The sequence below is a fragment of the Puntigrus tetrazona genome, chromosome 25 (genome assembly GCF_018831695.1).
Source record: "Puntigrus tetrazona isolate hp1 chromosome 25, ASM1883169v1, whole genome shotgun sequence".
NCBI classification, from domain to species: Eukaryota; Metazoa; Chordata; class Actinopteri; order Cypriniformes; family Cyprinidae; genus Puntigrus; species Puntigrus tetrazona.
In genome coordinates, this window is record NC_056723.1 from 10,964,813 (window position 1) to 10,987,791 (window position 22,979).

The 22,979-nt window shown below is 37.4% G+C and overlaps 1 protein-coding gene across 1 annotated transcript in view; it reads right to left on the minus strand.

Moving 5' to 3' along the window:
* Window positions 1-1,210: 1,210 nt before the first annotated feature.
* grm8b (glutamate receptor, metabotropic 8b) overlaps window positions 1,211-22,979 on the minus strand; it is a 121,394-nt gene continuing 99,625 nt past the window's right edge. Inside the window, 6 exon segments of the mRNA XM_043227272.1 lie at window positions 1,211-1,367; window positions 1,485-1,770; window positions 1,772-1,782; window positions 4,333-4,579; window positions 15,573-16,508; window positions 18,493-18,629. Coding sequence (XP_043083207.1) covers window positions 1,732-1,770; window positions 1,772-1,782; window positions 4,333-4,579; window positions 15,573-16,508; window positions 18,493-18,629 — 1,370 coding nt within the window. The 3' untranslated portion in view covers window positions 1,211-1,367; window positions 1,485-1,731.

A 22,979-nucleotide genomic window follows, 5' to 3' on the forward strand; every position in this document is an offset into this window, starting at 1 on the left:
CGGCGCGTAGATGAGTTGCATTTATGTTTTGAAAATACATTGAGGGAGGCATAGTGGACGTTAAAGGTTATTTTGATGGAAGTGTAAGAAATTATGTGGACAGTAAAGGCTTTTTAAAATGCTGTGTGCAACACTTACTCCTCTTCTTCTAGGATAAGGAAAGTTGGACAGTCTTGAGCTGCTTACATAATAAAATAGGCTTTAAGATTCAAGGAAGGCTTTACAGCATGGCAATAAATAACACATTTTGTGTTGCCCTGGAAAAAAAAACGGACGTTTGCTATATTTGGAACACAGTACACCTGCTCAGATTCAGCTCATAAATTATACCAACTTGCCAGCTTGGCATTTTTATATGCTAGACTCACCTGGAAATGTCTAGACTCACCTGAACAGAAAATGCATGTATGACACACATTTTTTTCGGTCTTTAAAATGCTTATTTTTTAGCGAATTAAACATGCTGCTTGTGAAACTATTATCATTTTGCAGCCCTCGTATCATTTCAGACTTGCATGGCTTACTTTCTAGCACTGAACATTTAGAAATATATTATTTACGTTACATTATTTATATTATCATTATTTATTTATGCCGCTCTTTTACAAATCAAAGCAACGACCTGGGTCTATCTATCCTAAATAGCAACACATAATATTAAAAAACACCATGAAACATACAACTTGTAGTAAAATAATAGATAAAGTGCCATTAGACATAAAAATCCTTGCCGTTTGTCATTTACATTATATCAAGATTCGAATATTCGAAAATGCAAATTCGATTTTTTTTTTATGTTTCTGATGTCTATAAGAAATGAATAAAATCAAGTGAAATTAAACACAGCAATGCTGACTGAAATGTAAGACTTATGAATTATTTGTTGCTGTAAGTTTAATTTAGCTTTTTAATTGTTAATACAATAACTGAGAGATAATCAACAGATTAACGATTATCAAAATAAGCATTAGTTACAGCCCTACACTGGTAAAAATAAAAGTTATCGCCATCGCTGGTTTCATTAAGAATTTTTAATTGAACAAAAGATTCTTTAAAGTGCGAAAAAGGTTCTATAACTTTTAAAAAGTTGAAATCGCTCAAATGTTCTTTGATTGTCCTTCTGTCACTTCGCTTCGATCCTTCATTTTTAAGACCGCAATGTGAATTTCCTATTGCAAGTTTCATCCCAAAAAATAACCCAAGAACCCTCCACATTTCAAAAACATTCCTTTATTATAAATAAATTATTTGTATAAAAAATTTAATCGGCATGCTTCAACCATGGCATTTGCACACTCACAACCCGAGGTTATAGACCAGAGTAGCCAATACAAGAGACAAACGCATTTTCCAATGCAGGTCTGACACTGTGGGACAAGAATGAAAAATTTTCACAACCACAAAATACTTACAATTAGAATAACATGTAACATGGTCGACTCAATATTGGTTTTGTTTCTTTAAACTTAGTATTTTTCTCTTACCCTTTTTCCAGTGTCTCATTTTATGGGCTGCCCACGTAAATGACAGCTTTGTCTTTTTTTTTTTTTTTTTTTTTTTTTTGGATGGCCGCCTAGGCTTTCTTATAAAATATCCAGGAAAAAAAAAAGTCCAAGAGTCCATCCTCTTGTCCACAAACAACACTGATGTCTCATGCTTGGTTTTCAGTCATTGGATCCTGTTTTGTCGGAGCCAGCCAGGTCCATGCCAAACCGTTTTCAGGATGCGCGCTCATATGGCATGATTGGTGTAGCTGACGTAGGTTGTTTTTTGTGGACGGTGCTGAAAAAAGAAAATAGCCGGTTAAAGGAAACAGCAGTATAACGGAAAGAAAAACAACAACCAATTGTGGTATACCGAGTTAATTCGGTTTGATTCTGATTTCCACTTCATTTCACGGCTTGAAAATGATTTTTTTGCTTGCTTTCATTCAAAAGTGGCATGAAACAATTGAGAAAATAATAACGCTCTTTTTTCGCAGAAAAGGACTATGCTGTGACATTTCTCAAAAAGTCATTATAAGGATTGTAGGATTCAAGGCAATTAAATAAAATCAGAACGAACACTTATTTGAGACATTACTCAATTTTTGCTAACAGAGAATATGCACCTGTACTTTCTGCCATTGTTCACCCTTTTGTTGTTAGAAATGACTGTGAATTTCTTTCTTTAAAAGGTGAATTTTTCAAGAATATCTACTCACAGTGTTATCTAAAAGTGAAGGCCCTAAAAAAAAAAAAAAAAAAAAGTAAACATGGCTCATATGACTCGTACACAAGTCTTTAAATAGCTTTGTGCGACAAATACGTTTTTTTAATGCATTGTTTGGACCAATTTATGAAAACTGATCTGAATTATATATATTTTTATTGCACTAAATGAGTTATTACATATTTTCCATAGTGCATTCACAGTGTTCAGGGTTTTTGACGAACATCAGGTTCAGTAAATTATTTAATTTTTGGGCTAAATATTAATCTCCTAAAGTGAAATTTTGCATAATAATCATGTATTTACATTGAGGTTGCCCTAAACCAAACATTTTACCAGCAGAAAGCTGCTTAGTTTGAAAAAGTTCATACTCCGTTCCACTATCATAAACAAACAATGCACCTCTTATTGCAAGCAAAAAATGAATTAATGCGAATTTAACATGTTAAGAATTGTGAGAAATGCCCGGTACCTGTGCAGAGCTGACTCGCGGTACTTATTAGCATGTTTAATGCTGCTTAAACAGGCAAGGTAATGCAGCGTTTACAGCACACAGATTAAACATACCGAGAAACACCAAAACGTGTTTGTCCTCGAAATGGCATTCTCTGCTTATTCATTACATGCCGCATTTGACTCTCATTACAAACTGGCCCAGTGTTGGAGCCCTTTAGCAGAAGGGTCACGGCACATTAGTGAGGGTCTGAATATTTGCATTAACTTTTACACAGTGCTCCGGACCTGCGCGTGCTGCCCTTGCCCTGGTTAATGATCGGATCCCTCGTGTAAAAGGTGACACACCGCACTGGCTGCTGAAATACAATCTGCTGCCATGAGCTTGCAGCCAGCGATTCAGATTCCCTCGGACGTCATTTTATACGACACGCGAATCAAACATCTAGCGTTAGACAATGCAGGCGGCATAGCTAATGAATTAGCAATGATACTCTAGTGAATGCATCCTTATCTGCTCCATTTCCTCACAATAAAAAGCTTCAGATGACAAGATAAATACCAAAGAGAGTAAGCGATGCAAATATCGGTTCATTAACAGCTAAGCCAGCGTTAAATGAATAGTTCACCCAAGAATGACATTTCGGTTCATAATATGCTATGCGTTTACTTTTTTAAATAAATGAATGCGATACGTGTGGGTCAATGACACACTGTGTAAGGGAAACTAAATACATTAGTTTATGTTGGTTTTAACAAACCGCTGTATCATTTATTTTCACACCTGTTTTGTTTAAATGGCTCTAGATGTGTCATATAGCGTAACCAAAATTAAGCATTATTGAATAAGCTTTTTTACAAATATGTTGACTTATTAATTTGTAAATGTAAGGTTTTTGGGGAAGTGCGGCTATAGCGCATTAGGAAGTATAAGTATATGAAAAAAATTATATGTAATGCAATTTAAAAATATATGTGATTTATAAAATACATTTTTACATTTCTGAGACAGTGGTCCTCAGATGGGGGCCTCAAGATGGCTTAAAGGGATTTAGAATAAGATCAAGTGAGAAAAAAAAACATTCAAATAATAAAAAATAAGTAAAATTTTTTGAATAGTAAGGGATCCTACAGTCCTAGAGTATTTAAAAGTCCATGTGTAGTTTATAATGAATGTACAGTTCTCTAGAAAGTTTTAAAATATTTTACCAGGTAGAAATTATGAGTGAAAAATATTTTAAGAAAAAATATCCTTTATCCAGTTAATCATGAATGATGAATTTCATGCAAATTCACTGGTTAAAAAGGAAGGGCAACCTTGAAGAACATTTGGCTCTCAAAACGTCTAAAATCCTGAAATTGAATTTACATAAACTAGGAGTGTTGGATGTTCCAGCATCTTGTGGGCAATGGAGAGCCTGGAGGTTGAGAACCATGATAAAATATTAAGCCAAAGGTTTTCTTTTCAAGAATTTCTGCCTTGTAATGAAGCGCTTTTTGAGGCTATCTTTATGATATCAAGAGATTATTATAACCTTGATTTTTATTTTAATCTCGGAATGAATTTTGATAGAAACTTTTAAATACATGCATTGCATGTTTAATTAAATGAAGGAAGCACGCTAACATTAACAACCTGTGTTTGATAGAGAAGACGTCTGTACTCACTGCTATTGTCCACGCTTTCACAGAGCTCGGTTTTCACCTCTCCATTGGGCCGTTCGCTGGCCAGCTGGCTGAGCTTGTTTGTCATGGTGGCAGCGGTGACGATGGCCTTGAAGCTGCGCTTGCGTTTGGGCACGTTCTGCTCTGGGTGCATGATAATGATGTAGACTTTGGGCATGTAGAGCATCCCCAGAGACACGGACGCACTCAGGCTCAGAGAGACGGTCAGTGTGGCCGTCTGAATGTACATCTGGGGAGAAAAGGAGAAGGCGATATCAATGGCAGTATGGGTGACAAAACAGCGTCGCTCTAAGAAAAGTTCTAGTGTAACTAAAAAATAATAATAATAATTAGTGCTTATAAATGTCCCTGAGCTACAGCTACACTTGTTTTCTTAATCTTTATTTAAAATAAATTTCTTCACCTTCGATGTGACTTTTATTTTCCACTCATGCAACCAAGGCCAAAGCAACTAGATTTGTACATTTCTCTGAAGTGGTGCTTGTCCACATATATAACTACAGCAAAATGAAATGTTTGATTTGCTCATTGCAGCAGGTGGGCTGGGGAGTAACGAAACACACGTAACGTTGTAACGTGCTGTAATTGAATTACAAAATATGAGTAACGTGAGTATTTCATTTTAGTTACATTTTAAATGTGCGGTAATCAAATTACACTTACATCAGAAAGCATTTTAGATTACCAAAGCAATGACTTAGATTTGATGTTTGATATTGATGTAAAATGATTGGAAATGTTAACTGTTTTTGAATTTTGGCGCTGAGGGGGTGCTAGATCGTTGTCAGGGGGAACTGGGGCAATAATTGGTAAATATTGCTTTTGCAGGTGCTTTGCTGCAAAGCTTTGAGCGCAGAACAGGCAATAATATGCAAGTATTGCTTATATTAAAGGGTTAGTACGTAATTATATTAATTAATTTAATATGAACATGTGTCTAGTTTACTAGTGTTTTTAGTCAGGCGGAATATACTTGGAACAAGGAAACAATCTATTGTGAGAAGTGAAATGTTTTTTCTTCTTCTTCTTTATTTCTGGGGGTGCTTTGGCCTTTCTGGGGTGCTGAAGCACCAGTTAGCCCCTCCCTAGTGCCGCCCATGGTTGAGCAATATCAGTCAACAAAGAAGACTGCTGTTTAGCTGAATATTCGAGCGATTGCAAATGCGATGCTGATTTTGTGCAATTCATAACAAAAAGTTGATATTTAGTGACTTAAAAGAACAGTGCTGTCCGAATTGCTCCATAATGCAAACAAAAATGAATCCATATAACCGGTCTTAAACTAATCTGGTTGGGATTGACATCATTAGAATACCTTTAAAATAAATCCACATCAAAATTGTGCATCTGTAAGCAACATTTGGTTTGTGTTTTAAACAAATCAGGTGGGAATGATTCAGTTTCATTAATAAAAACTTATGCTTGATTCTTGAATGAATCAGTCCTTTTAAATGAACAATGATTTCATGACTCTTACTTTAAGACAATGATTTTTCACCACCTACTGGTGGTTTTAGTTTCATATTTAAAAACCCATAGCTTTATTTATGCATTATTAAATGGTTTTAAATGTATTCACATCACCCATTTTTTGTTTAGAGGTGGTTAACATAAAAACAAGAGACAAGTATTCCAAAGTATTTAGAATAAGTTACTAAAATTAAGTAAACTAATGAAATCTGAAACAAAATATATATTAAAAGTAGCCCTGGTGGTTACAAGGCAGTTGTTTTTAGTGTTAGACGGTTGTTTGACATTCAAGGACGAAAACTGAGAACACTGCAGACTCAGAACTACTGGCTTGTGTTTCAGTGCTTTTTCAGAGACTTTTGAAAACAATGGCGTGGCTGCCCATATTCACTCTGTGTATCCTTGACAACCGTGGAAACAATACCATCATGCTCGTTGTTGTACTCAATATCTATGATTGCATAAATGGTCACGTGACAAGCGTTTTAGTTTGTGTAGTGTAGATGGAGATTTCACATTTACATTTTAAATCTCCATTTTAACACAAAAATACACCAGTAGAAACAGGCCTAGGAACTTCTTAAGAAATCTTTAAATATTGCACCTATGAACATTTTTACTAACATCTTGGAATTCATTTAAAAAAAATAACTTCTTCATGAAGCCTATAGGAAGTTCTGCATTTTGTTTAATTTGTTCACCAACAAAATTTCACTGTTCTATGCTAATGTAAGCTAGATAGCAACAAGTGACGATTTATTACTAATATTATTACGTTAGTGGATTTTTAAGTTTGAATGCACCTCAAGATCAGGTCTGACTCCATTTTGGCGCACTCCAGTCATATCTGATTTAAATAATGCTAACGTTTGCAGATTCACAAAACCTGAACCTAGGATGCAACCACACGCCCCGAGCAAGACAATTTAAAAAGTCGATTCATCCTTGCCCACGTCTGAGAGTTTGATGAATGGCTAACCTCGCTAACAAATATATTACTGCTTTCCTTACCTTGGGTGCGAGTGATCAGTAAGCTAACGAGCGGTAAATGATAACATATGCCTGCTGTGGAGGAAGCAGATGATAAAGCTATTCACGTTTATATTAAGAGAAATGGGGTGCTGAGAATGAATGAGCCCAGGTTTTTAGGTCAGGAGAGGAGAATCTAGAGCACTGCAGGAGGGTGTCACTCCGTACTACTGCTTAGATGAGACTGAAATCAAATTAACTGTATTGCCTAGTACTGACGTGGGCAAAGAGGTAAACACATCAGCAGAGGATTTCATGTACTGTCTCTCTGAAACAACAGAGCGCTGCCATCCTGTCAAGGAGATTTGAGTGCGCACAATTCTCGCTGAATCTCCCTTTGAATTGCAATTTAAATTCAAGTCTAACCTTGTGACCCTGCTACCACTCTTTTGTGCAAGTCTCCATAACGCCTGGCGCTACAAGGAATGACGCTCGATGAAAATGAAAATGGAGAATGTACTATAGCAGCTGTTGCAAAAGAAGTACTGCATTTTAATTAAACAAGCAAAGGGGTTTAATGGCTTTTAACGTTTCTTTCGAGAATGGTTATGTATTTTATCTGGAGTGTCCAGACTGGGAGACCATTTGTATTGCCTGAAAATACCAGCTAGTCCTGCTAAGCTGTGAGACCATCAAAAACCGGTGAAGTAGCTTAGGTTGATTTAAGATCGCTTTTTTGTCATCAATGTGTAGAAAATGTATTCTGATTTATGCTGAAGAAGCTGATAATTTGGGAAATAGTTGCCTCGTGATGTTCTAAATGGCTGCTGAATGACTTGCTTTCAAGAAGACTTTTATATTTTTTCATGTCATGTCAAATGTCATATATCTATGGAGCCCCTAAGGGGACGTGGTGATGGGAAGAATATGAGACTGGAGGAAAAATTATATTTCTATGTTTTTGAGTTCACTTGCAAAAGTATTGCATTCCCCCAAGAAACGTTGTTTCCTCACAAAGGCACTGAAATAAAGTTTTTCCTCTGAGCTCATATTATTTTCTTCACAAAAGGTTTGAGAGCAAAGTGCTAATTTTCTCAGAGGGAATGCAAACATTTAGTATGAGAACCCCTCTGGTAGAACAAAAACGGGACATCTCGGGTCACGCATGTTACCATGGTTCCCTGAGAAAGAGAATAAGACACTGCGTCCATATAGTGCATAGTCTTGGGTTATGCATGTTTGGTTTCCTGATAAAGGGAGAATATAGAGATGCAGTGCGAGTTTCCACTCGAAGGGAAACTAAAAGTTTCTTGGGGAAATGAAAAGAACCCTAAAGATCTCCGAGGAACACAAAAGTTTTGTGAGAGAAAACTCAAAAGCACTGAAATGTAATTTTCTTTCTATCTCATTATTTTCTCATTAATATGTTCCTTTAGGGGCTCCATATACTGTATATAACATCATACAGTGTGACAGAAACAAATTCTAGAATCTGAAAAATGGTTCAAATAAACATTTCCATTTCTTTGTGTTTCAGTTAGCCATTAGCAAGCTAACAGCTCGGCCTATTACCTTAGCATAGTGCTAACTGCTAAAAGAAATCTCCTATGATTAGTTTACTATTTCTTTAGCCCAAAGAATACTTCAGTTTTGAAGCGAATGCTTAACATATGCTACAGTCAATCACATGACCTTATTATAACTGTAAAAATGTTGCGTTTATCTTTCAACTCCCTCACACAATCTCTTTTCAATGTAGACAAAAGCTGTTCTTACTCTCTCCAGTGTTTTTTTGACTGTCAATCAATAAGCAGTGTTGCCAACTTAGGCTTGACTCTACGATTACAAAAATGAACCATGTTTTTTCTATAGCGAGAGTGTAGTAACCAGTTGATTTTGGTTAGGGTTAACGAAAGCTTTTCCTTTTATTTGCCAGCCTGTTTCTTCCAATGTCCTACCTCCATCTCTAGACTCTTTCTTTTGAACACACTTCCAATGTTACTACAGCGGGATGAAACGATTTTAGCAGGCATTCCTCATTTGTTCGTCACTGCCGTTGATAAAAGCGTCTGCCAAATGAATAAATGTAAATGAAGGCTATTTCAGCTACACCCATTGATAACAGGTGCATGAAATCAAGCACAAAGCCATGCGATCTCTGCAGAAAAACTTTAAATTCGAATGAATGCTGCTTAATTTTATATATCTGGAGCAAAATTAGCACATATACATCAGGAGTATACGGCATAACCCTATCGTGTGAATCCTGAAAAGCATTTGAGTGTGTTTTTATATTTTTATGTGCCTATTGTAATTCACAGCGTCAGTGAGCAGCACCAAAACAGCAGGGGTAAAAAAAAAAAAAGAAAAAAAAAAAGAAAACACACTCTCAAAAAGCAGTACGAAGAAGTAAACTCCATTTAACTAAAGATCTTTGGGGAGCTTAAGTGGTTTAAAAATCAATGCCACAGCATGCGAGCGGTGAACGAATAAACACAACCAACTATATATAAACTGGAACTCATTCAAAATGTCCGTAAAACTGCAGATGACTCATCTAACTCTAATTACCCCCGGCAGGCATCCTTCCCTCATCTTTTCATCTGTTCCCCTCTATTCGACTGCACTGCAATGCAAAGTGAGGGTACTGACAGAAAAACCAATTGGTATAGTTCCTTTTCTCACTCCAGGACGTTTAACGCAAGCAATCCCAATGCTAATGTACAATCGGCTCCCTTCAATGAGGAAATGCACAAGTACGCTGAAGAAACAGGACTGTTAATGCAGAAAATGAGCAGAAACGAGGAGGCGCAAGGTTCAAATTACACGCCATGCAGCTGTAAAGAAACTTCTGAGTTTTAATGAGCACAGAGTGAGGAGATGTGAATAAGAGAGACATGCCTCAATAAAATACTCATATCTGTGTCCTCATATTGCGCTTGCTCATTGCAATAATCTTTTTAACATCAGTGAGGGCGAAAGAAATAAGCCCGGGAGAGATAAGGGAAACGGGAAATACGCTCGGCGGATTTCTTTCCATTTGGACTCTTTTGTCATGCGGAGGAATGAAAAACGGTCTGATTTGAGGGAAACAATTTCCTCTTTTACGTAACTTTTAATTTAATACCACCCCGAGGGCCAGCTGTTTACCACAACGTTTGTTTTCATAGTGTTTGTTTCTCAAAATGAATGCTAGAGTGCTTTTATGTTAAATTCTGCAGTTCCGCTAATCCCTCGTGTATGAGAAGCCACCTCGCTGAGTAAAAATAGCCTATCATAACTCACTTATGCTAATCTGACTGAGATATGCTATCTAGCAGATGATAATTAAACACTGGAAAAGCTGAGAGGAAGATTTTGACATTTTGTACTATATATAGGTTAAAAAGCTTGATAATTTACTAATCTAAAACATTATGTAAAATCAGGCTAAATGGCACTGCATCTAAATGAAAAACTGTATAATTAAACAAGTATGATGGGAAACTCCTTACATTTGATAGCCAGAAATACGCTGCATGCAAACAGGCACAAAGTCTTGACAAGTTGCACTATTGAAAGACAAGTTGAACTTGTGGCAAATCTAATGTAAGGTTTTTGCACTTTAAAGTGCATCCCATTAGCGAAGTTTTATAGGCAAAATGATCCATCGTCTGTTTTTAATAGTGAAGCGATGTATGAAGCACAGTTCACAAAGTCGCTTTCAAACCAAACAGCTTGCTGTTGGTCAACATGAACATGTTGCGAAATTTGCACGGATTACATTTTTCCTGAAAGTATCCCAATTAAAATTACCTGCATTTTGCTGGCAAAGAACTACTGAACAACAACAGATGTGATTGCACATTAAGAGTTTAGTGTTTTAATCAAAGTTCAAAGCTTAACTGTGTCATTCCTAAGGGGATGTTATACCCCAAAAAACCTAAAACACAAACTTTTGAAAATGGGTTTCAAAGTGCATGTTTTAGAAAACCTCTCCTTTCTGCTTTCTTTGGATATGTTTACATGACAACAATGTACTAAAAATGAACTTTTTCCCATCGTAAGCATTTAATGGTACGACTGTATTTGTGCATGCATAATACAGCTTTTTAGATGGTTTTGTGTTTCCAAGTGAACATGGAAATTTTGGACCAATGTTGTCGTCTGTACATGAAAATTTTCCAAAACACTTTTACTTTTTTTTGTATATTGTTGTCATGTAAACAATTTCTCAGTAAAGCCAGTTCTTTGATTAGTAGTAAATATCCGTCACCTGTTTTCAGGTGGAACAGCATTTCTGACAAACTACGGGGAAAAAAATAATAAAATTTAAAAATGAAAATTTAAGAAATCGTTCTGGATAATGACAGCTGTTTGAGAAGCTTCTCGGAGAAATATGGCTATGTATAGTAAATGCTGTTTCTTCTGAAAGCATGTGAAAATATCACATTTAGCAACATATTTTACACCAAACTCACTTCATAACGTCAGTCGAGTGTTTCAAATAAATCTTATACAGACACGTAACATATTTTATAGTATTAAAAGCAGTGATAAGAGCTATGTCGATTACTAATAAGGGCTATGCCAATGTACTACTGATCACAGAACTGTACTTTACTAAAAAAAATCTGCATTATAATCAGAGCTTCTGTCTAATCTAGGTTAATATTTCATTTTCGATTTATCATGCAGCCTAACACTTTACTCAAGAGCTTGTGAACTAAACTGAGCTATGCAGTATGAAGCGAGCATTTGTAGGTGAAAAGTATACGATTTTTCATTTTCATTTTAAAAACGACTTATCGTTTTGCTAGAGAAGAACATTAACTGTTGGTTGGGGTTGTGTAAATTATGTTAATGCTGCCCAAATATTGATTTTGGACCGTCAGAAATGGTCTATGCTGAGTCCTGTTCACTCGCATTAGATGAAGAAAAATCCTGGAATGTTGCCCTCCAAATTATTAATTCATATTTGGCTGAAGAAACAAAGTCATACACATCTTGGATGGCTTGAGGGTAATTAAATGATCAGGAAGCAAAAAAACCATCTATATGTTAATAAGGTGAGGTGATTTGTGCATGTAATGCAGATGCATTAAGTCACGGTGCTCATGCGGATAACCCAGGTTCAAGTCTGACCCATGACATGTTCTTAACAAATTGTTAACTTTAAATTCATACTCACATATTGTACATTCTGTAGTTTCAAGGACAAAAAAAAAACCTAGGTACCTAAAAGGTTTATCATTTGCTGCATTCAAAACACATACTGTGGTGTATTTGAAACCGTTAACCCCCTCTCGTCATTTTCAATAGGTTGGCACAATGGATTACAGACCATTGAGTTGATTGGCAGGTATTTTGTCTGCAAGGGAAACTATCCAAGGGATAATCCATTGTAATGAGCCTCATGCACGTCACATGCCTGGAACATTTTAAGTAGGAAAATGCCAATTCAATCAATGTCAATGTGCTTCAATTCCCTTTTGCTAATTACTACATTGAATCGCTCCACGAGCTAATTCTGTGTTGCATGCACAACTGGATTCGATAACATGCCAGGCTTCTCACAGGTGTGTTGCCTTTAAAAATGTCTCTGCTCAGCAGTAGCACTGGAGTCAAAACATAGCACTGGTGTTAAAAATCCACGTTATTAAAGCTGTAAGGTTACTACATGTTGTAAACATAAACACACAATCACAAAATGATGGCATGCTAGGAAATGTCCTTTCAGCAGGGAAAATATGATCAAACAAAATTGGTAAGGGATAACAAATAGCCAGTCGGTCATTACAGCAAAATAAACCCAACAGCAGTGCCGGTCAACGCATTACGCTGCACAAGCGACCGCTTAGGACACCATCACTAGGGATTTATTCGCTTTAATGAGAAGTTGATGAGAAAGTTCAATAGTTGAGATGAGAAAGATTCACGCTCAGTGCAGGGATTTCAAACTGGGGTCTGTGGACATTTAAAGAGTAAAAAAGAGTATTTTATTACTTTATTATTTTTAAACTAACTGTGTATACATTGCTATAGTCATGTTGTTATATTTTATATTATATTATTTATAGAAAAACCTTTACTTTGGATGCAATCAATACGTCACTAATAAATAAATACATATACATATATTATACACACACACACACACATATATATAAGTTAATGCCATTACTTGGTATCAAAAACAAAAAAAAAACTGTTACTATTTTAATAATTTAATGCCTTTGTATCGTTATGACAACATAAATGTTATTTATTTAATTTAAGCACAATATAAATCATCACGTTACATTACAGGGAGAGCAGAAGAGTCTTTTAATCACCCTGACGAGGATTTATTTTATTTTATGACAATGACCAGCTGACTGCACATTATCCCACATAATACCTGGCGTCTTACCAAATAAATGAAGAAACAAACATCATATATTTATTTATTATATGAGGAAAAATAGGCAATGAAGTGATAGCAGACATGAAACATGCTAAGATGCTCAGTCAGTTATACAGTTTAAAGTCATCATTCAATAAAACTTCAGAACGTCATTAAACATCCAAAATAAGGTATTCCAGAGCGCCGTCTGTGCAAAAAATATATATAAATATATAGAGAACCATCTATGCTAACAGAAAGCATTTAGGTCAACAAGTTCAACTCCATCTCTAGCTGTTATATCTTGAGAAAATCATGTTGTCGAGCTCTTAGAGATGAATTCCTAATGAGCATTGCTTTCAATCTTCCATTTTTGCTCAATTTGTCCTTTAACATAACATTTGACATCAATATCTGACAGCAAATCCTTGCAGGAGGAAATCTCAACACATGTCACAGACATTAGACATGCAGAGAAGACAGTGTTTTTAATCCTGGCTTCTCTCGGCAGGACTAATGAGCACTGGACCGAAATACATCCTGGTGCAGAAAGAACAGAGGGTTCAGCCTACAGCCTGCAGACCACCACTGAAGTCATCAACATTATAAGACCCACACTGGCCTGGACTGACAGAGGCAGCGCGCTCTATTTATGGCCCATTAACAGCAGCACTATTCCTCTGGGTCATGTTTGATCATCTCTGTATACCTGATAATGAGCATCTCTTAGATGAGGGCTTGTTTTTGATGCAAAGACCTAAAAATCTAACAAGGACTGTGTTCTGATAGAGCTGCCAGAGAAGAGAGGATATAGATGATCCTCATCTGTTCACTTCATCATACGACATAATGCTAGATAAAGATAGACAATGAAAGTAAAGACACTAGGACTATGTGTTAGTATAAAATGCTGTAAAATAGGAATTATAATAAGATTCATATTAAGTTGTAATATAAACTAATGAATCTACTGAACAGAATGTGATATGATTAAAAACAGCTAAACACTGCATTATCAAACACTGAATGTAATGCATAAGTTATTTTAAAAAAGGTGAGACAAATCAGTGACATGTTTTTTTCCTTTTATTTTTATTTTTTAATATTTAATGATCTAATGAGTTATCATATCTCCTGACCACTAGGTGGCACTGTGCCAAAACTGTGCAGGTAACCTCAGGCCATGGCTGTCATAATTAAGTTTTGTTCTGAACACGATGGTACTAACCATGTAACAACATATAAGATAAGCAAATTGTTTATCTTCTGAGTTTAATCGCAACATATAACCATAGCAGTCAATAATCTTTACCGTCTGTTTGATTAAGTGTAATTTGTGACCAGCTGCGTGCTTTTTACTGTGGGTTTCTGCCGAAGTCATCACTAACAACTTACCCCTAAATATAATGTAGAAATGTAAAATTTCCAGTCAAAGTGCTTTGCAACCATTTGTATGATGAAAAACGCTATACAAATAAACTTGAATTTAGTTGAATAAAGCATTGAGGAGATGGAGTTTCATGTCCATTTTAATTGTCTCTGATGTGTGTTATCTGATGGTTGGGTCTACCAGAAAGATCTTTCTGTTCGTGTGTATCAATTTTGGTGAACACTGGACAAATGATGAGCTTGAAAAAGTAAAGGTTGCCTAGTTAAAGCCGTTTTCATGTTTTTTTCTCCTGTTGTAGTGCCACCAAGTGATCGAACTCCCCAATTTGAATAATTTTACAAAGATTGATTTTATTTGTATGAGTTCTGAGTTTGGTTAAAAATCTCATTCCATTCAAGAATTATAGCTGTTAAAGTAACTGTGGGCCCACTCACTTTAAACATTTTTGATCGACAATGAAATGTCAACTTGATTTAGAAATGTTTTGTTAATCCGAATCAAGAAAACTTTTATGCACTGTTTTGTTTCAGATTGGGCGGACTGGTTTACAAAAAAAAAATCCAAAATCTGAGGAGTGTATGCCAAGGATTCTTACAACATAATAGACCTAAACCTGCAACTAACAGTTTAGTTATGAGTTAGGAGTGATTTGCTACTTTTGATTTCTGTAGTGCTCCCGTCAGGCCAATTTGAGCAAGTCTTGGTGATGTTGTAGATGGTGAGAATACTATTATTCATCCAATTTTCAAGTCTCTATGACTTTGGTCTGCTGGTCTGCAATTTTAAGTGGAGAATGCAGATTTTTGGACATTGTAACAATCACAATAGGGTTGCTCGCCACCCTAAAACTTTTTTTCGTATAAGGCATGCAGGTGACCAATATCAAAAACTCAACAAATTCAAATCAGCAGCTATGCAATAGGTGAAAAAAACATTTTGTCTGTAAAGTCGTATGATGTGAGGCTGATGATCTCAACGTATCAGTTACCGAAATAAAAATTCACTTATTAAGAAAAAAACTAGACTCACCCGCTCTGCAGATTGTGCGGTCCCAAAGAAGATGGGTATGAAGGCCAGCCAGATGATACAGGTGGTGTACATGGTAAATCCAATGGGCTTGGCTTCATTGAAGGTCTCCGGCACTCCCCTGGTCTTGATTGCGTAAACAGTGCACGTGACCATCAGTAGGATGCTGTAGCCCAGCGAGCAGATGAGTGACAGGTCCGAGATGTCACACTTGAGCACCCCGCGGGCGTTCTCGGGGTCCTGTGTGCGCTGCTCGCCGTAATCCACAACGGTGTGCGGCGGGTCGGCCACAAACCACACAAACACACCCATTAACTGAACTGAGATCAAGCTGAAGGTGATGACTAGCTGGGAGGCGGGACTAATGAACCGCGGTGCCGCGACCGACCGCTTGCCCTGCTCAAAGATCCGATGGATGCGGTTGGTCTTGGTGAGCAAGGCGGCGTAGCTGAAACACATGCCCAGGCCCAGGAAGATCCTGCGGAAGGAGCAGACAGCCACTCCGGGCGCCGCTATCATGGGGAACGTGGTGACGTAGCATAGGAAAATTCCCGTTAGCAGCACATAACTCATTTCCCTGCCGGAGGCCCGCACGATTGGCGTGTCGTTGTAACGCACGAACGTCACCACCACGAAGGTCGTGGCGAGGATACCCAGGATGGCGATGAAGACGGGTACTACAGCCCACGGCGAGTGCCACTCTAGCTTGATGATGGGGATTGGCTGGCAGCCGGTGCGGTTCTGATCTGGCCGTTGCTCATATGGGCAAAGCTGGCACGTGAACTCGCTGGCCTGGTAATGGTAGCCCTCGCAGCGCTCGCAGTGCCAGCAGCACGGCACCCCCTTCACAACCTTCTTCCGCTCGCCGGTCTGACAGGGCAGGCTGCATACAGACGCCGGCACCGATGAGTCTCCGCTCGCCCACTGCATGGCATTCATCTATAGACAAACAACGACAGAAATATTCCGGTAAATGTCAAAAAGCATTTGTTATTTCCAGAGTTTGTGGGATCCGTTGGTAAAATGAAATTGAAATTAAAAATGTTCAATAAAATACAAACAAGTTTAACAAAGGAGCATATTGTGAAAGTGAATTAGATCAAGGAAAAAGGCCACGTACACACTGCATTTGTCAGTTCACCTTTTAGTGCTTAATCCTGTTCTGTACACACACAGTTCAGTAATTTATGGAACTGACAACCACATCCTGCTACCGAATTAACTCCAGCGAAATCCAGGTAGTGACAACCGCATTTAAAGAAATGTTGTGCAGTGCGTAGGGACCGAATTCAGCAGGGATTTAAATTGCAGAAATACATAAGGACGCCCCTGCTGATAGCGGCTTAGTACGGTTTGACGGATGTTATCACGTCTCACGTCTGTATCTGCGTATCTCATCAGCAGCAGCTAAAACAAAACTGCGGGCTTCCATTGTTTTGATAGTTACAGTACGTTGCTATGGTTTCCTCTGTGTCAGTCACGACAGACGCGGGAGTGAGTCTTGTTCACACACGAGACGATCATTTCAGGCGATTCGCTACCGAAAAATTACAGTGTGTACGTGGCCAAACTGTCAGCAGTAGTGGGAAAGACCTGATTAAAAGAGAAAGCTAAAGCTTAGCATTAAACCGTTTTAAACTAAATGCATTAAAATAGTTTGATGCACAGCTAGCCATACGTTATCTCGCTTATACGGTCACTTTCCTGCATTGACAAGTTAAAGCTGTTAATGATGTTTTCAGCGCTATATTTGACCGGAAGGAATATTTTCGTCAGATACTGCTCATTAGCGCTAGCATTCTGCCTGCTACAAATCAGACACTCAGATGAGATGGTGTGGTAAGATCAGATTTAAATTAATTATAGCATTTATTTGAAATAATTATCTATCGAGAGAGAGAGAGAGAGAGAGAGAGAGAGAGTTGATAGAGTGTGCGTGTCACCTGCATCTGAATGACTCTATTCAAACGATAAAGCTGTGTTTACACCGACTTTACCACGTCATTGCTGAAGAATATAATATATTGATGTATGTAGACTATTTTCTTTCTCTCTTTGTCTCAGTGGCCTTGTGTGCACTGATTAAAGCAGCACATTGATATAGAACAGTGATTAAACTGACTTGAAACTACCTGTGCATTAAATAGTTTTAATGCATACGTGCCATCCAATCAGAATCTGTCAATCAGAGTATAGTTTAGACAAACTATGGTAAAATAATATAAGATAATATAATATCATATTTAAAAGCTTAGGCTTGTTATGATTATTTAATGATCATTTAATGCTATTTAAAAAAGATTTTATGCTTACAAATTTATTTCACAAATAATATATTTAATAAAAGGAATAGCATCATTATTTCCTCCAGTCTTCAGTGTTACATTATCCTTCAAAATTCACTCTAAAATGCTGATTTGCTGCTCAAAAAACCTTTATTATTATTATTATTTTTATTATTAATAATAATAACAACAACAACAATAACAGTCACCGAAACAGAATTCTTTGATGAACGGAAAGTTCAAAAGAACATAATTTGTAAATATTTATAAAAAAACCCACATGCATCTATGCTCGAAAATGTATGAATTCCTTTATAATAATAATAATAATAATAATAATAATAATAATAATAATGAAATATTTACCGATCTCAAACTATAAAACATTATTATAAATCAGCATTAGTGCCAACACGTACACAGTTAATTTCACGTCTATGAAGCAAAAATTACTTCAGAATTACGGGTGTTAATTCAACACCACTAATTGTACAGTGTAATTGCCATAATCATTATGACAGTCGTCTACACCATAATCATCATTACCAAAGTAAATAACTGTTTTATAGGGAGCCTCTAACATTTAAGTACACTTAAAAAGATGAAGAAGATGAGAAAAACGCAGATGAGCTCCTTACATTTAAATGCAGCTGATCCGTCCAGTGTCCGATGATTTTGTATTCAGCTGACCTGTTTGTTATCTGATACTGGTAGATGTCGTATCGTCCAGGGGCGTCTCCGTTTTCATTAAACACAACTAGGGTCTTTGCACTTCCTGTCCAAAGAGATAAAAAAAACAACATTATGATTTTCGTATCTTGTTGAAATCCTGAATCAGACGACCCATGGTCAAGATGAATCAGTAAACGCATCCCATCAGACATTACTTGAGACATAAACACGTAAGGATTTCTACATAAAGTATGCATAACGCTGCAGTTCCATTCAACCAACAAGAAGAATAAATTACAATCAGTGATGAGCTTAAAATGAAATCAGGGTCATATTCTGAACAAAACAATTTAGTGAACTGCTAATAAAGTACAAGAGGATCTTCTTCATTTGTTATCTGTTATTATACAAAATCATTCCATCATTACGAAGCCCCGGTGAGTTTTCTCGGGCCTACAGGAGTCGTCTCAGATGAGCAATTTCAGTGGCATACAGAGCAGCTCGTGAGGAGGGAGAGTTTGTATCAAATGAGCGTCTCTCGAGATAGGGAAGCATGCATTATTAAAACACCTGCATACAGTCAGCTGTGGAGTGGGCCTGGAGGATTCCACAGGAAATGCTGCTTGCTGCTACGACACACCTCGAGCGACGAAATAATCAGATTACTCATTCAGAGTCTCACGCTCTGCACACACATTATCCTTAAAGATGCGGCCGCGTGCCAGGCAACGATTCCAAACGAGCCAATTCACTGATAAGGTTAGAGCTCGCAAATGAAGTACTGATCGAATAAAGTCAACAGCACGAGTTACTTTGGGTGACATTTTTGCGGTCCGTTTCATGGTGATGGTCAGTCTTCACGATTTAGTGTATTGTATTTGTATGACAGAAACTGTGCACTTTTACAGTCAAAAAGTAGAAATCTACTGTGTGACTGTTCATTTTAGTTTTTCAAATAAAATAAGAAAAACCACCAAAGAAAACATATAGCACTAAAATTGCACAAAACAAAGACCCTGAAAAAAGAAATGCAACAACAACAAAAACGCAATAACACAAAACTAAGCAAAGGCTAACAACAAAAACAGAGCACAAAAAAAAACAAGAGCCACAACCACTATACAACAAAACCAAACAGAAAACACATTGAGACAAACACTGCAACCACAATATAATAAAATAAAACAGAAAATACATCAAAACAAACACAGCAACTGCAATGCAGAACATAAAAAAACACCACGAATGCGAAACAATAACAAAAAAAGCAAAAAAACCATATAAAAACTAAATAAAAACTAAAACGCAAAAAGAAAGCATGCCACAATAAAACAAAGTTCAACAAAACAAAACAAAATCATTTGTTCATTCATTCATTTAAAATTAAAAAAAGCAAAAACAGGAATATCTTATGTATGTATTTTTAAATGCAGGAATTACACACAAAATTCAAAATGCCTCACATCACTTTAAAAAGATGCACTGCATTCAAAATAATCACAAACACATCACCTTTGCCATAATATTAATTTATGTTTTTGGGGTTTTTTTGCCTTGCAAAGAGAATTGTATGATATCTTGTGCTTTGGTGTTTGAGATTTCACAAATTTTGTGACAAGACAGATTTTGTGCGCAATGAAGTAGCTGAAGAAAAAAATCTGTAAGAGAATGATATAATGAGAACGATAACGATGAAAACGAACACTAAATGTGCCGATAAGGAGCCACAGACAGAAACGGATCTCACGCCATCCCTCAAACAAACTGATCTGTGCATTGCTTCTGTTTTTTTGCAGTAAAATATGAATCCCGAAACAAAGTTGGCGTCAGCCTCTTCATCTTGATGCAGGACACTGACCATTCTCCAATCAGCGACTTGATTGTGGCTTCTCGCTCGCGCGATCCAAAGCCCCGTACAAAGACTGTGACAATGCAGGAGAAATGATTAAAAGGGTGGACGAGATGTTTTGATTAAGCCAAGTCTTGGTTTAATCACAGGTTAGACCTCACTCTCAAGACTTGCAATTAGATGGTGCTAATTCAAAGTGGCCTGTGGAAAGCCGAACATGGAGAGGGAACGTGCTTATAATGAACGAACCGTCCTGTAATTTATGCTCTGCGTGTAGGCACAAGTTTCAACTTGATCTCGGCATTACTTTCCACAGTACATGCATTGCAAATATCATCCGCAGTGGAGTGAATCACTCCTGCCTGAAGATGTATCTCATTATAACACACCGTGGCTAATATTCCGCATCAACAATGAATCAGCTCAAGTGCGCCGTATTTAAAAGAACAAAGGCGAGCGAAATGAGTTCGTACGAGCATTCGGCACAGAAGATCAAAAATGTGAATCATGACAGCATATGTGATGACTCGACAGCTCCGTGAACTCCTGGAGTCCCAGCTTTGATTATTAGGGCCACATACACGATTCCCGCGTGTTCGAAGCGGGCTACTTTTGAACCGCTACATCTTAGTTAATTTCCTGTGAGGGGAACGCCTTCGACAACCTCGCGGGCTCGAGGGAGATTCATACTAATAGCTATTTGATGGAGCTCATGCTCAAGTGGTGTGTTTGCCAGCTCTCTTACGGGAAGTGCTAACCTAATCAACAGAAGTTGAATGCTCGAGACGCTCGCGATGTTGAAAGGCAGCCCAAGTAAATGGTAAATAAGACAGCTTGTGTTCTGAGGAGGGAGTTCAGTCGCGCGGAGAGCATGAAAGATCATCTCTGTAGGGTGCGTCTCCAATACCCTCCACCAGGCGTGGACCGCGGCCAACTGTGTCACTACGTTTGTGAAAACCCTTTGGCACTAGCATTGCGTCTTTTGGAAAAAGTGGAGACGCACGAGCCTAGCGCTGGTTCTTTGAATTGGGTTAGAGCGTGGTCTCGGTCTTCTGAGAGGTCTGCGCCAATGTGATTTGAACTATACCAGGCTCGGTCTTTAGCACGTAAGTTGTCCAAAGACTGAGGGGAAGAACAACTGATGAAGTGAGAAGGGAGAGGCAGCAATGAAGAAACGGGAGGAGAGCTGTCAGATCCAAGTGAAAAAGAAATACAAATAAAATGAAATATATATACACACTAATAGCCACCACTGATGTCTTTTACTTTAAAACAATTAAGACATTAGCGTGTAAAGAAAAAATCCAGTCACAGCCACCATGTAAACATACACAAGCACAACGGTGCAGTGGGAGGAGAGCGCAATCAAATATGGGCTTGGACCAAGAAATTGAAGCAAGCACAGAAACCAATTTCCAGACCACTGGCCTTACAGTGACCTGATACTGTAGAATCACATCTGTCCTCTTATAACTCAATCCCCTGACATCAGATCTAGTTTCACACAGCCGCTGCTTATAATGCAAGACAACCGACGAGGCAAAAAGACAAGCGTAAGAATTCGCAAGCTCTTAAACTCTGTATCTAAAAGAACCTTACATGCAGGTTAATCAGAAACATGCCTGCTCAGTTTTCAGGCCTGATATTATATTCTTGATCTCATGCCGGAGTTTGACAGCAGAGTCAGACAAATAAAGGAAGTCCGTGCCTTGTCAAAAGGTTAATTGCTCAAATAATTCAGCCGCCTTATGTGAAGTGGTGATGCCCTTTTCCAACATTACACATTAAAGAAATGCCTACAGTCCACTGTTTATTGAACTCATCCCCTCTATTGATTTTTCCACTCTTTATAAAGACAATTAGCTGCCGATACGCTTATAGCAGATGCTCGTAACGTCCTTTCCCTGTCCTCCATTCATTCAACCATTATCCAGCTACTTAATAATCTGTTTTCACTTAGCTGCTGAGAAAAATCGATAACAGAGATGAAAACACAATGAAATCTTTCCAGGTCAACTCTATAATCAGTCGCTCGCTATTAAGACACTCCGACTAGCTTCAGAGAGTTCTCCTGCTTCTTAATTAATTCCTTTATTATATACATTTACGGAAAAAGGAGCGCACGAAGATAACAAAACAATTACAAAAATAGCCTTTTAATAAATCCACAGAGAGCAATCCAACGTGACGGATAGTAACAAAATACACATAGCGTGGATGAGAGCAGACAAACTTACACTGAGTTCAGCTCATAAAGGGGAGATAATGACTTAATTAAACGACACACACCTGAACCAAATGAAACCAATCAACGGGAGACAGAAACTAGGTCTCACACAGAGCACACGGGGAATGAAAACAACAACAGGAAGGTCCAGAACCGTTACAGTCTGTAATGTCGAATGTCAATGTATGAAAAATATATTAAAATAAAATAACATAACATAAAAAAATAATTAAGTAAAAGGCATGGACAAATAGGGAATATATATTATAGAATGTATAATGGATTTGAGTTCCCTTTAGGAAGAATAAAATAAATAAATAAATAAATAACACAACAACTATGATAATAATAATAATAATAATAATAATAACACTAAT